The 15,060-nt window shown below is 35.2% G+C and overlaps 1 protein-coding gene and 1 long non-coding RNA gene across 3 annotated transcripts; both read left to right on the top strand.

Annotated features, from left to right (window-relative positions):
* The first annotated feature begins 3,677 nt into the window (after positions 1-3,677).
* Positions 3,678-8,664, top strand: LOC133788817 (5-methyltetrahydropteroyltriglutamate--homocysteine methyltransferase 1). The gene is made up of 12 exons (XM_062226419.1): positions 3,678-3,906; positions 4,286-4,639; positions 4,746-4,833; positions 5,347-5,474; positions 5,566-5,957; positions 6,049-6,212; positions 6,665-6,745; positions 6,857-7,023; positions 7,116-7,221; positions 7,314-7,564; positions 7,655-7,856; positions 8,017-8,664. Exons 1-12 carry the CDS (start codon positions 3,782-3,784, stop codon positions 8,383-8,385), a joined length of 2,427 nt encoding a protein of 808 aa, XP_062082403.1. The 5' UTR covers positions 3,678-3,781; the 3' UTR covers positions 8,386-8,664.
* A 1,193-nt stretch (positions 8,665-9,857) lies between these two features.
* Positions 9,858-13,437, top strand: LOC133790004 (uncharacterized). 2 transcript variants are annotated; one of them, XR_009873842.1, is made up of 4 exons: positions 9,858-10,280; positions 10,363-10,441; positions 11,991-12,056; positions 13,189-13,437. It is a non-coding gene; the product is annotated as an uncharacterized LOC133790004 (long non-coding RNA). The 2 variants fall into 2 exon arrangements; XR_009873843.1 differs by lacking the exon at positions 11,991-12,056.
* Positions 13,438-15,060: the final 1,623 nt, after the last annotated feature.

Below are 15,060 nucleotides of genomic sequence, written 5' to 3'. Positions count from 1 at the left end.
ATTTGTCTCTGAAACAAATATCTCAACCTCACTTTGAGTTCCTCTGAAACCATGACACGGGGGAGAAATGTTATCTTCAAATTGAATATCTTTATTAACGCTGGGAGAGGCCGAAGCATTTCCTAAACAATCCTTCTTAACAATTGTTACTTACAAAGGAATCATCTTCTCAACAGATTTCGATGCTAAGCCCGTGAATGCACGAACATGCCTATCATTTTTCATAACGGTAGGTTTGAAGGGTTGTGAAAGGCATGTGTACAGGACCTCAAGTTTCAAGTCATACACACATTTATTCACTTCAAGCTCATTATACAAAATTTCAACCATTTGCTCGTACGTCACGCTCTTCTCCAAAGGGAGAACTTGATTTTCAGCATCTCAGAAAATCCAATCCTTATATTCCAGTTCCCAAACACCATTGTATGTAACAAATATAGAAACAATTGAATATGTATTGACAAAAAAAAACAAAAAGGTAAAAAATTTAATAACATAAAAAATCTGCAAAATATCAAGTTCCATCGAGGTCCATCGAGTACCGTCGAGTCTAATCGAGGTGGCCAAGTATGGTAAATTTTGTTAACGTATCGAGTCCATCAAGTTTCATCGAGGTGGTCGTTTATAGGACACTTCGAGTCCCTATTGAGGTCCATCGAGGTGGCCAAGTATGGGAAATTTTCTCTACATATCGAGGTCCATTGAGGTTAATCGAGGTGGTCATCTATAGGACACTACGGGTCCCTATCGAGGTCCATTGAGGACAATCGAGGCTAATCGAGGTAGCAAAGTATGAGAAATTTTGACTACATATCAAGGTCCATTGAGGTTAATCGAGGTGGTCATCTATAGGACACTACGTGTTTCTATCGAGGTCCATCGAGGTGTTTCATTCCTAATCTACATTAAGGCATGTCGAGTTTCATCGAAACTTATCGAGGCAAACAAAGAACCCAGAAAACTCAGTTCTAATCTAACCGTGAAACAATAAAAAAATATCCAAAATGCAGACACAAATCTATTCAAAATAGTTAAAACAATGTAAATAAAAAAGTTTTCTCACTACATATAACGAAAATATACTTACCCATAAGATTTGTGCCACTAGATCCCAAACCCAAAATTGAGTTTCTTGCCTTGATAGGATTCAAAACTTGCCCAAAGAACAACTTCAAATCTCAGATTATATGAGCTCCAAATTATTATAAATCAAGAGAATACATGGTGGCTGCCTTGTTTTTTTGAGTGAGATAACTTGAGAGAAGGGAAAACCTGAGAGATAGAGAGAGAAGACAATATCTGAAAAAGAGATGACAATTTATGTTAGGGGCATTTGGGGAATCTAGGAGAATACTAGCATAAAATGGTGATGTTTAATTAGCTTGGAATAATTTTGTTATAGGACCCCTTTTATGCATTAATAGTCAAATTTTCCATATTTTTACTTTTTTTTTCAACATGTAATAAATATTATTTCGATTTTTTGTCTTTTTTAAGATATTGTACAAACTAGTAGTAGGTAAATTAGGTAGGAGACCAAACTCTGGTGAAAACAAAGTTTTGTCTCTTTATTAAGTTATACTTCTTATGCAAAAAGAACTCATTCTATTTATTATCAATGATTAACATTATCTCTAAAATCAGAGATCACATGCAAAATCTTGACCATCAAAGGAATAATTGAGTGCATTCCTATCTCTAAGTCAGAATAATGTAATGCTTACTTGAAAGAAATTATCAAAGAAAGGAAAAAAATGATAAAAATTGCGAGGTAAGTTCTCACAAAGTGCATGAAAACTTTTAAGCGTGCAAGAGAAAATGATACCACTGCCACTTAATTTGTTAAGTAACATTAATCATAATTAGGTGTGTTTGGTGTATAAGATTAAGATTGAGGCAAGTATTATGTATATCTTTGGTCTCAGTCAAAGTTAAATGATATATAGACTATTATAGTCCATGTTAAAAAATTATAGAGGTGTCTAGTTTTAATGATAATGAAAATAAAAAAATATTTGACAACAACCATATATTTACGAAGTCTGTCGATTCACAATTCCACATCAAAAAAATGAAAAATCTATCTGACTAGAAATCTTTTTCCATGTGTTTTTGTGACATTTATTCTTAGACTCAAGGCAACCAACCACTAATGAAATGATAGAATTAAAAGAAAAATATATAAATTATAAATTTCAATCCATGAGATATAGCGGAATAGAAAAAAGCTGGTCAATGTCATCAGTATTAATACTTAAACTTAACAAAAAGGTTGTTGGAATTCTTTTCCCTAGTTGTTGGATATTATTATATACTTTAATGATATTATTTTAGTCTTTAAATTAAGTTAATCTTTCAATTCACATATTGTTTAGAGAAGAACAAGTTTCCCTTTCAAGAAAAAAAAAAAAAAAAAGAATGAGAAGAAGTATCTGTTATTTTATTTCTTAAAACGAAAAAAAAAATAAATTAAATTTGTTAAACCAATTCAAAATATTACCAAAACAAACACTAACAAAAATGAGTTAGTATGTTAATCATTCCAACTTCTAACTAGGGTAATTTTAATATATTCATATTTCCCAAAATGCTACATCCTTCAAATATGTCCATAAAAAATTCTATTCAAGGTAAAAAAAAAGGGACATTTTTCAATAAACTCCTCCACCTCGATTCAATGTGCTGTCGTTAAAAAAAAAAACTACTTACAAAAGGGAAATTTCATGTTATACGCATGATAACTTAGTGAAATTTTTAAATATGCCAACATAAATTACTATTACAAATATATGACAATTTTAATTTTTTACACAAAAATACCTCTAACATTCAAACACCCATTTTCTCTCTATCTCTAACATCTCTCATCTCTCACTCTCTCTCATTCTAATCTTGTAGACGTCAAAAAAAATACCAAAATTTAAAAAAAAAAACATTTGAAACAGACATTTGAGTGAGAATTTTGAACATTCAAAGTTTTCGTCAAATTTCAGTGCAGAGCATTGAAATTACATCGTTTTGGTCAAAAATCAAGTTTTATTGATTGCATTGCAACAACATCGAAACACTATCGATTTTGTATCAAAAAATCATCGTTTTGGCCAAAAAAAATAAGTTTTCATGATTGCATTACAAGAACACCGAAACACCATCGATTCTGCATTGAAATTACATTGATTTTGCATCGAAAAATTATCGTTTTTGCCAAAAATCAAGTTTCAAGATTGTATCGCAAGGGCATCAAAATGACATCGTTTTGATGTAATTTTGATACTTTTTCGATGGTGTTTTGATATAATTTCAATGTAAAATCTATAGTGTTTTGATGCTCTTATGATGTAGTTATGAAAACTTATTTTTTGGCCAAAACATAATTTTTTGATGCAAAATCGATGATGTTTTGATGTGATGTAAAATCGATGATGCGTCGATGTTGTTGCGATGCAATTATAAAATCTTTATTTTTGGCCAAAATGAAGCAATTTTGATGTTCTGTACTTAAATTAAATAAAAACTTTAGATGTGCATATTTTTTCACTCAAATAATTTTTTTTCAAATTTTAATATTTTTTCTAGATCTGGAGAGAGATAGAAAATGAAAGAGGTTAGAGAGAGTTAAATAAAAAATGGATGTTCGAATTTTACAACCATCAAATTTCCCTTACAAAATTAGTACAAACAAATAAATAAGGGGAAACAAATTGTAGGTGAGATTTGGTACAAAAGGAGAGTGAGAAGGAGATAAGAAAAGGAATAGGAATAGGAGAAGCGAGTAGTATAAATGCCCAAAGCTTCATTTCATTCAATCGCACCGTTGAGCTCTTCTTTATCAATATCAATCTCTTTTGCTCCTTATACTAAGCGTAGCTCCTTTCTTCGCTTCTCTTTCCGTACTACTACTGTTAGGTAATTCTCACTCATATATACATATATGTATATATTATAATTTTTTTTCTGTATTAGTGTATGTTGAAACTTTGATTTGCACACCAACACATTGTTTTTTGATCGATTTATTTTGATGTATGTGCTGTGCCGTGCCTTTGTAATTCTTATATTTCAAGAAGCAAATGCTTGTATTAATCAAAATATTAAAAAACGATTGTCGTACTTATACAAGTAAACAACAGCATTTGAAATCAACATCACGAATTCACGCACCCAATTGTTTATAAATATAGATAGATTGATATAGCAAAAGTGATTGGTTATGGTGTGAATTTGTTATTGTGCTTAATTTATTTGCTAATGTGGAAGAATGTTTCAAATTATTTTTGTGAAACAGAGCAATGGCTTCCCACATTGTTGGATATCCCCGGATGGGACCCAAGAGAGAGCTCAAGTTTGCCTTGGAATCTTTCTGGGATGGGAAGAGCAGCACTGACGATTTGCAGAAGGTGGCGGCAGATCTTAGAGTATCTATCTGGAAGCAGATGGCTGATGCTGGAATCAAGTACATTCCATCCAACACCTTTTCTTACTATGATCAGGTGTTGGACACCACTGCTATGCTTGGGGCTGTTCCCCCGAGATATGGTTGGAATGGCGGCGAGATTGGCTTTGATGTTTACTTCTCCATGGCTAGGGGGAATGCCACTGTTCCTGCTATGGAAATGACCAAGTGGTTTGACACCAACTAGTAAGTTTATTCTCTCTTCTTTTTTTGGTTTTTCAAAGTTATCAATAAGTTTGCTAATTTTGTTTGAATGAATGAACCAGCTAATGATGTATATCTTTTTGTGCAGCCACTATATTGTCCCTGAATTGGGTCCAGATGTTAAGTTCTCTTATGCATCACACAAGGCAGTGCAAGAATTTAAGGAAGCCAAAGCTGTAAGTACTAAGAGTTTTACAAAATTTTCCCTTATTTTATGCTATCAACTTGTCTAAGAATTTGATAACGAGGGGAAGTCCCCAACAATACATATGTATATATATATATGTATATATTTCTGTTTTATATTTTTTTCCCCATGCCTTGTGAGAATACAAGATGAATTTTGTGAAAACCCATGTCACATGTTGATAGAAAACATTGTTGCTTGCAAATACGCTTATTGTTATTTTCGTTGTTGTTTGCCTAAATTAAACTTTATTTGAATGGTCAAGGCATAGTTTATTTCACACTTTCCAGTTGAAAGTACTATCACGGTCAATTTTGGATTCTTTATTCTAGAAATGTTTACATTACAGAGAAGTGTAAAAGGGGACGAATGGACTATAAGGTTTATATATATATATAATATATTGCATTTGATTCTAAGATCTAACCAAATTTGGTAATGGTTTTCAATTTGATAATTTGTATAAGATGCTTAATTTCCTCTCATAATATTTGCCTAGCAGCTAGGATTAGATACTGTACCAGTCCTTGTTGGTCCAGTGTCTTACTTGTTGCTCTCAAAACCAGCAAAGGGTGTTGAGAAGTCCTTTTCTCTTCTTTCCCTCATTGGCAATATTCTTCCAGTCTACAAGTAAGAATTTCATATTTTTTATGATACCTTATTTCTTTCTATGTTAAATTGTATTAAATCTTGTCAACCAAAAATGGTCTATGCTATGCAGGGAGGTTGTAGCTGAACTTAAGGCTGCTGGTGTCACTTGGATCCAGTTTGATGAGCCCACCCTTGTGAAGGATCTTGATTCTCACCAATTACAAGCATTTACTCATGCCTACTCAGAACTAGAGTCATCTTTATCTGGTCTGAATGTTCTGATTGAATCATATTTTGCTGATGTTCCTGCCGAGGCATACAAAACACTTACCTCTCTAAAGGGTGTAACTGGGTATGGCTTTGACCTGGTACGTGGAGCAAAGACCCTTGATTTGATCAAGAGTGGATTTCCTTCTGGAAAATACTTGTTTGCTGGAGTGGTAGATGGGCGCAATATATGGGCCAACGATCTAGCATCTTCCATCAGTACTCTTGAGGCACTTGAGGGTATTGTTGGAAAAGGTATTCTTTCTATAAGTTCTTTGCATTAGTTTAGAATGTTAGTATTCTTCTAGAGGTTTGAGTATTTTCTGCTATCTTTTACATGCCGCAGACAAGGTTGTTGTCTCTACATCCTGCTCTCTTCTCCACACTGCGGTTGATCTTGTGAATGAGACTAAGTTAGACACAGAGATCAAGTCATGGCTAGCATTTGCTGCTCAAAAAGTAGTTGAAGTAAATGCCTTGGCTAAGGCTTTGGCTGGACACAAGGATGAGGTGCTTCTTTCTCCCTACATTTTATGTTTGTTATTCAATATTTTTCCACACCAGAAAATTATACTTAATAGGCTTTTTAATTTAGTTACCAGCTTATGAGTTAAATTATTTGCATATTGATTTTGCTAATTTTTATGTTTTTCTGATTCATTGAGGATTTGGGAGTTTGTTTAATCTCTTTATCTTTGTACTGATATTTCTTTATATTTGTATATATAATTATATTATTAACTCAAACTAGGTAGTTTTAGATATCCGATTTCTCTATAAGAAAAGGACTGCATTTAATGTAATGATGAATGTTGCTGCTGTCTTGTTGTGTCATGTGATGATCAGTCAAGCTTGGATTTTATTTAATGTTTTTGTTTATGTAGCTTTTTGTGCTGGCCTACTTTATAATTCTACGATACTAGTGAATGAATTTCAGTGTCTGATTTTTTATTTGTCTCCAGGCTTTCTTCGCTGCCAATGCAGCAGCTCAAGCTTCAAGAAAATCTTCCCCTAGGGTAACAAATGAGCACGTCCAAAAATCCGTAAGTCTTTGTTAAATACGAACAGATATCCACATCTACATCTCGTGTTCTATAGTTGCCTGCTGTGATCATCTTTTCCTTATTCTGGACTGCAATTCTTTGTTTTTCAAGGCTGCTGCTTTGAAGGGCTCTGACCATCGTCGAGCAACAAATGTGAGTGCCAGGCTGGATGCTCAGCAGAGAAAGTTGAGCCTTCCTGTTCTTCCAACCACCACAATTGGATCCTTTCCTCAGACCATGGATCTCAGAAGAGTCCGTCGTGAATACAAGGCTAAAAAGTGAGTTTCTGGCTAACTGGATATGATGTAGTTGTCCTCAAACGCTTGTCAATGATTTTTGTTTAAACTAATTGAACTGGTATACATTTTAGAATCTCCGAGGAAAATTATGTCAGTGCAATCAAGGAGGAGATTAACAAAGTTGTCAAGCTCCAAGAAGAGCTGGACATTGATGTTTTGGTGCATGGGGAGCCAGAGGTGAGAATTAACCAAATAAAACACCCATTTTTTGTATAGTTTTCACAAATGAATTATTATTAAGATCTTATTACTGTTGTTTTATCAATCAGAGGAATGATATGGTTGAGTACTTTGGAGAGCAATTATCTGGTTTCGCCTTCACTGTCAATGGATGGGTTCAGTCTTATGGGTCTCGCTGTGTCAAACCACCCATCATCTATGGTGATGTCAGTCGCCCCAAGGCCATGACAGTCTTCTGGTCCTCATTAGCTCAGACTATGACTAAGCGTCCAATGAAAGGAATGCTCACTGGTCCTGTAACTATTTTGAATTGGTCCTTCGTTAGAAATGATCAACCAAGGTAAGATATAAGTGTAAATGAATTTTCTGGATATTTGTCTTTTTTTTTTATTTTAATTCTTTTCCCTTGTTAATATCTATTTGCTTTCAGGTCTGAGACCTGTTATCAAATTGCTTTGGCAATTAAGGACGAAGTTGAGGATCTTGAAAAGGCTGGAATTACTGTTATCCAGATTGACGAGGCTGCTTTAAGAGAAGGTTTGCCTCTTAGGAAGTCCGAGCAGGCTTTCTATCTTGATTGGGCTGTTCACTCCTTTAGAATTACCAACTGCGGTGTCCAAGACACGACTCAGGTTGAGTCATATTTGTCTATTATACATAAAGATTTGTGTGATTTGTTTCATATGATAAAATTTGCTTCTGATTTTGTATTATATTGAGAATTATGAAAGAATTTATGTTTCAAATGAGAAAAGAGTCTCGCATGGTTTTCTGAATTATTTTCTTGGACAGATTCACACCCACATGTGCTACTCAAATTTCAATGACATCATCCACTCGATAATTAACATGGATGCTGACGTGATTACCATTGAGAACTCGAGATCTGACGAGAAGCTTCTGTCTGTGTTTCGTGAGGGAGTGAAGTATGGCGCTGGCATTGGCCCTGGTGTCTATGACATCCACTCACCAAGGATCCCATCAACAGAAGAAATTGCTGACCGCATCAACAAGATGCTTGCTGTCTTGGAGACTAACATCCTGTGGGTCAACCCAGACTGCGGGCTCAAGACTCGTAAATATACTGAAGTCAAGCCAGCCCTTAGCAACATGGTTGCTGCTGCCAAGCTTCTCCGCTCCCAGCTGGCCAGTGCTAAGTGAGCTCTTATTCTGCCAATGTCTGGTAATGGTAAGTAATATTGGGTGGCCTTTTTCCTTGATATAGGGAATTTTTCTACTCATGCTCGAATAATTCATCAACCATTTCAACTTGGTTGTTGCTTTTCTCTTGCAGTAAGTGTAGAAGTTTTTGAGATGCTCAATGGAGAGCCTTCATGTTTCATTTGATCATAAATCATTGTATCTGTTTTTTTTCTTACATGTTTCTACACCGAAGAATTGATTGGAAAATAATGAAGAATGAAAATCCTGTTAAAAGCACATATTGGTTCCAAAAATGCAGAACCTAACCGTTTCTTTTTACCAATTGGGTGTGGATTGGATCAAACCTTGTTGTCTATCATCCTAAGAGAGTACATTGTCAAATCATGACAAATAGAGGAGACGACAAAATTATTAACATCTAAAAGAATATTAAGTACAATTGACACTATGAATTCATCATCCAACGTATTGAAAACTAGATAAAGTACACCAGCACAAAGGATTAGCAATTTCTACCAACAAAGAAGAAAACTCCTTTTCATTTTGTAAGAATGGTAGAATCGTTCAACACATTGGACCATGGATGAGTCAATTAGTTTTTTTTTTCGTTCTTCACATGATTTACAGATTTGCACGTATTATTAGAGAGGATGGAGACGGTTTTGGAAAAGGAGGGGAAATGATTTGGGAGAGGGAATAAACAGAATGGTGATAAAAATTTGGGGCTTGATTGGTAGCCAATCCGATCCAATTTTATAATTTTGAATACTTAAAATCTATGGGTGGCCTAATAATAAGTGATTAATAGATAATTTTTGAAAATTAATTTCAAATTAGTATCCAAAATTTAAGTTGTATAGTATAACTTTGATAACTTAATAAGAGAAATTTACTGAGGGAAATTTGACTTTTTTTGCTTAATAAGGGGTTGTAATTCAAAAAAATGCTAGGCATTTTTATCATTACAAAATAATGTCAATTCATTTTAGCATACCCAAAATACCCCTCTCATTTTGAACCTCTTGTAACGTCCTACGTTTTCGGGTACCTTTAAACGACTCGGGTCGGGATTTTTCCCCCGGGTTAAGAATATTATTTTAAATAGTATTATATTTTGTTTGTAAGTATTCCATGAGTTATTGCTAGCCAAAATATGAATTTTGTGATTTTAAAAGTCAAGATAAGACTTTCGGTCCTGGACCGACACAAAAACCCTGATCGGGTAAAAATTTCGGAAAATAAAATGAAAAATCATGGCAATTATATTTTGGGCATAAAATACATTCATAAAAGTTAAAGTTTGGTCAAAAATAATAAACCTAAAAGAAAATGGAAATTTTAGGGCATTTTGTGTTAAATGCCTAATTTTACCGAAATGGGGAATTTTATTCCATGAATGGACCTTAGGTTAAATTTTATTATGTGATTAATTAAATTAAATGTGAGAGACATTTAATTTGATTAATTAATGTTAAGTTTGGTGATTAAAACTTAATAAGAGTGAAAAATGTGTCAAAAGCCAATTTGGACTTTTCTTCTTATGAAACATTTATTAACCCTTTAAAAAAAAAAAAAATGAAATGATCATATATGGCAAATGGTGGAATGCCATGTGGTGTTTTAGAGTGGTGTGAACCCAAATTTTATAAAATTTAAATCTCATTTAATGAAGAAGTCAAGTGGGCAAGTGGGTAGAAAAGCACTTAAGTACTTTGGGATATTTTGAAGAGTTTTGTGAGCAATTCTAAGCCTAAGAACCGACCACTCTCCCTCTCTTATTCACTCATCTGATTTTTGAAGTCCTCTCAAAGTGTTCTCTCCATTTTTCAACCCCAAGAACACCAAGGAAAACTTGGAGGCTAAGTCTTGGTCTAGGAAGTATTTTCCCTAAGGTAAAGCTTCACTAATCTAGACTTTTGTCAAGTTTTAATCATAGAGTTTCAAATAGCTAATCACCTATGTTGTTGGGGGAAGTTGGTTAGGGTTTTTGAAAGGTTTTGGAGGAGCCAAATCTAATAGGAAGATTAAAACCTTAAGCAAGAACACCAAAGAGGTAAAAAGTTTACTTTTGATGATTTTGTTGTAGGGTTTTTAGTTTTAAGCATTATTTTGTATATTTAATGCTTAAAGTTTCTTGTTGGTGATGTAATAAGGTTATGGTAGTTGTTTAATAATTTTTATGATGCATGTGTATTGATTTTTGAAAATGGGAACCAAAACCCCCAAGGGTTTTGTAGGATACCCTAAAATAAAACATGTTTTAAGCTGTGACTTCCAAGGGGTCAAGCAGCCACTGTATATTGCTTTTGTAAAATTAAATTATACTGTTATGTTGTTGAGATTGAGTACATAAAATTGAGCTTTTGAAACACTAAAAAATGTTTAGAAATGAGTAAGTTATGCTATTTCAAAGTTTAGGTAAAAAAAACTGTTTTTTCGTATTCTCATTTTCGGAACCAAGTTTGGACAGCCACTGTATAGGGAAAATGAACCCAGTTTTTTCTAAAATTTTGTGGACATATTTCTGGCATAACCTATTAGTCCACTGTAAAATTTGGTAAGAAAATATTAAACGGTTTGAAAGTTATTAACTGTCAAAGTTTGGAAAAAATAAGGACTTGAAAATAAGGTCATTTTTACCTCATTGTTGGAAAATGATTTCACCAATCAAAAATGCTCATTTTGACCTAAGATTTTACAAAGACCTAAATGGCATAACAAAAATGGAATTGGGAAATTTTGGTAACAATTCGGTAAGTAAATTTCAAGTTATGAACTAACGAAGTATGTAGTTAAAAATGTGAAAATTGAGTTTTTCACACTTAGTGTAAAAATGAGATTTTGGAACAGAAGGTAAAAAGTAAAATTTTGCCTACTTCAATATATAAATTGGTAAGTCTTGAAATCATATTTTCACTAAAATTTTCCCTTTGAGTTTAAATGAATTATTTTTATTAAAGAGTTTTTATTCTTTCTAAAAATAAGAGATTTAATTTATTAATAGTTAATAAATTAAAAGAGGGTTTAAAACCCTATATTTTGAGAAAATAATTAAATAAATTATTTTCCTAGTAAGTAAAATTGATTAATTGCTTTTGGAAAATTAATTAGTCAAGATGAGAAATTTATAACGATTTTCCTAATTAAGACAAATTAGGCAATTTTCTTAAATCGGTTTTTAGATATTAAAACCTTAAGAAAACTAAAAGGAAAATTTAAAGAGTTTATTTTCTTTAAAAATAATTAAGGAATTTATTTGTATTTTCTGGATGTAATACCGGCTAAAATCTTACATATTTTAACCGACTAGTCGAAAGTGCGGGTTAATAGCGATACCTTGAAAGAATAAGATTTTTAGCGGGTTGTGGAGAAATACCATTGTGATACCCGAGCCTAGGTATCGAGACCTTAGGATAGGTCTCCCCGAGACTTAGGGTTTAGTCTCGAATATTTTGCATGACTTTCCTTAATAGGTTTAAAACCAAATAAGGATTATAAATCCTTACATATGACGTTTATTAAAATGACCAAACTGCCCAAAATAATAATAATGAATTATGAGTGCCATAATTAATCCGAGTATACTGTATGGATAACTACAGTATTGGCTAAGCGTAACTGGACTGAACGTTGGAGGGTGAAAACCTGCTGAGCGCTAAGGACTCCAAGTAAGTCAACTTATATTGTATGGCTGCAACATGAAATGATTATTGTCTTGTATGTTAGTATAGGGATGCATGCATATATATAGGCTGTCATAGAAAGTTGCTTAGAGACGTTAGTCTAGTGGGTGCTGATTTAGAAAATATGAACGGTAGAAGTCCGTCATATCCTAGACGGTTGATCCCCGTCACACTGCTTGATTTTATTTATGTCCGGTTCATTACCGCGACGAGTGGCCATGAGATGAGGATAAGCTGGTTAAACCTAGGGGCACCAAGATAAATGGGACCTAGGGGCCCTCATGCTTACTTAATCATTGGACGGTTAGAATCCGAGCAAGTGCTCTGATAAGTTATTCCCGGATAGCAGCCGTGAATATTGGCCATTCAGTGAGAGTGCCTAGAGATACTAGGGGTTGCCAAGATTGAGTGAGGCTGAACACCCTAGGGGCAACTGCTCACCATCACCACTGATTAACATAGAAGTCTCCGTAAAACCGTGTAAATTGGATTACACTCTTGAATAAGTAGCGATGCCCTAGGTAACACGATAGTTACCCTTGATGAGAATATTTATTGGCTAGATCTTAGTGTGGGGACTCGGTTCTCTTTTACAGATTAGCAATTATGTTGGAGGGCGCGTTACGCATGAATTGTTGGAAATTGTCAAGCGTTGGTCTCGAATTATGATGTGATATAATATATCTGCTTGCTCTGGGATTTTCTGGGTGCAGGGATATATTTGTTGATAAGATATAGTTGTGATATAATATATCTGCTTGCTCTGGGATTTTCTGAGTGCAGGGATATAATTGTTGATAAGAATTAGCTGTGATATAATATATCTGCTTGTTCTGGGATTTTTCTGAGTGCAGGGATATAATTGTTGATAAGAATTAGCTGTGATATAATATATCTGCTTGTTCTGAGATTTTTCTGGGTGCAGGATTTTTATCTAGATATGAATTAATTTATCCTTGGTTATCAGGCATGACCATAAGTTTGCCAGGACGCTTTAGCGTTCTTGAAATTGATTGTGTAGGGTCCGGATGGGTCCGGATCCCTATTTCTCTATCTGCTTTGTTTGAAAGTTGATCTTACTAAGCGTTTTCGCTTACCTAGTTGTTTCATGTTGTAGGTAAGGGCAAGGGCAAGGCAAAGCAGTGAGCGCTGGAGTCTTCCTTGCAAATGTACATGTGGACCGACCTTTAGGGAAGCCGTTTTATTTTTGGAAATGTTGTGTAATTTTCCTAAACAAGGCTCACTCTACTCTTTATAAAATATGTTGTAACTAAATGTTAAGTATGGCCATACGACTTTTTAAAAAGTTTTTTTTTATACGGGTTTTTGAGACATTTTGTTAAATGAAAACATTTATATTTCCGCATTATCGAGTCTTGAAAATCCGGGTCGTTACACCTCTCACTTCTCTCTTCAGTTTTCCCTCTCTCTCTCTCGGTACACTTCCTCCCCCACCGAGACCCTGCTCCCCAGCGACGTCGATTCTCTGACTCCCCGCACTACAACCGCCGTCATTGACTGCCCGAGACTGCCCACGGAGACCGACGTCGATTCTCCGACTCCCTCGTCGATTCCCCGAGACCCCGCACGGCGACCGCGTCTTCTCGGCGTCAATTCCCCGAGACCTCCCACCTCTGCCTCAACGGTCCCTGACCCACTAAGGCAAAGTTTAAGGTCGATTCCCCGAGACCTCCCTTGTTGTGAATGTTGCGTATGGTGTGTATATATATGATTATATGCATATGTTTTTTTTTTAATTTTTTGTGTGAATGTTGTGACATTTTTCGTTTATTGCATACTTTACGCATTTTTTTGAGCATATTGATCTGCTTTGTTTGAGTATTTTGGAATGGGTATGTTGAAAGACGACTGTGAGTTTTTGCCTGGTTTTTTTGATGTTGCTCGATGGTTCGATGGGGGGTTCGATGAGCATCGATGGGTAGGCATTTAGGGGGTTCGATGCATACTCGATTGGGTTCAATAGGTTAGGTCATTTGGGGTTTAAGGTTTGTGCTTCTGTGATTTGATACATGCTCGATCATGGTTCGATGCATGCTCGATGGTCATTCAATGCATGCTCGATTGGGTTCGATAGGGTAGGCCTATTATGGGTTCCAGGTTTAAACCTAAGAAATTAGATGCATGCTTGATGGGGGTTTGATGCATGCTCGATGGATTGGGTTTTATGTTGGGTTCAATGGTGGTTCAATGCATGCTCTAGGGTTGTTCGATAGGTGTTCGATGGGTACTCGATAGGGGTTCGATGGGTGTTTGATGCATGCTCGATGGTCATTCGATGCATGCTCGATTGGGTTCGATAGGGTAGGCCCATTATGGGTTCCAGGTTTAAACCTAAGAAATTAGATGCATGCTCGATGGGGGTTCGATGCATGCTCGATGGATTGGGTTTTATGTTGGGTTCGATGGTGGTTCGATGCATGCTCTAGGGTTGTTCGATAGGGGTTCGATGTGTACTCGATAGGGGTTCGATGGGTGTTCGATGCATGCTCGATGGTCATTCGATGCATGCTCGATTGGGTTCGATAGGGTAGGCCCATTATGGGTTCCAGGTTTAAACCTAAGAAATTAGATGCATGCTCGATGGGGGTTCGATGCATGCTTGATGGATTGGGTTTTATGTTGGGTTCGATGGTGATTCGATGCATGCTCTAGGGTTGTTCGATAGGGGTTCGATGGGTGTTCGATAGGGGTTCGATGGTTGCATGTATGTTTATTGATGGATTTTTCACGCGACTTTGTTAAACTATATTATTTTTTTTATTTTTTGCAAAAGCCGAAGTTTCTTTTACCCTTGACAGATCACTTTCCTGGACGAGTCACATATAGGGGCAATGGTTACTTTAAAACAATCAAGGACAAGTTTGAGGAGCTCGGGTTGATAGAAAGGGTGAAGGAATCCCCTTTCAAACAATTTTTCATGGCTGAGAAGTTAGACTTCTCTGCATCTCTCATACATCAATTAATGTTG

The sequence above is a fragment of the Humulus lupulus genome, chromosome 7, assembly GCF_963169125.1.
Source record: "Humulus lupulus chromosome 7, drHumLupu1.1, whole genome shotgun sequence".
Classification (NCBI taxonomy): domain Eukaryota; kingdom Viridiplantae; phylum Streptophyta; class Magnoliopsida; order Rosales; family Cannabaceae; genus Humulus; species Humulus lupulus.
The sequence above is the reverse complement of the archived record's forward strand: the minus strand, read 5'-3'. Positions and strand labels throughout refer to the sequence as shown.

Excerpts from the sequence above, each read along its gene's own strand:
- LOC133788817 (XM_062226419.1), top strand. The coding sequence starts at position 3,782 with ATGCCCAAAGCTTCATTTCATTCAATCGCACCGTTGAGCTCTTCTTTA. Across the intron at positions 4,834-5,346 it reads AATTTAAGGAAGCCAAAGCT|CTAGGATTAGATACTGTACC; the intron begins GTAAGTACTAAG and ends TTTGCCTAGCAG. Across the intron at positions 6,213-6,664 it reads TGGCTGGACACAAGGATGAG|GCTTTCTTCGCTGCCAATGC; the intron begins GTGCTTCTTTCT and ends ATTTGTCTCCAG.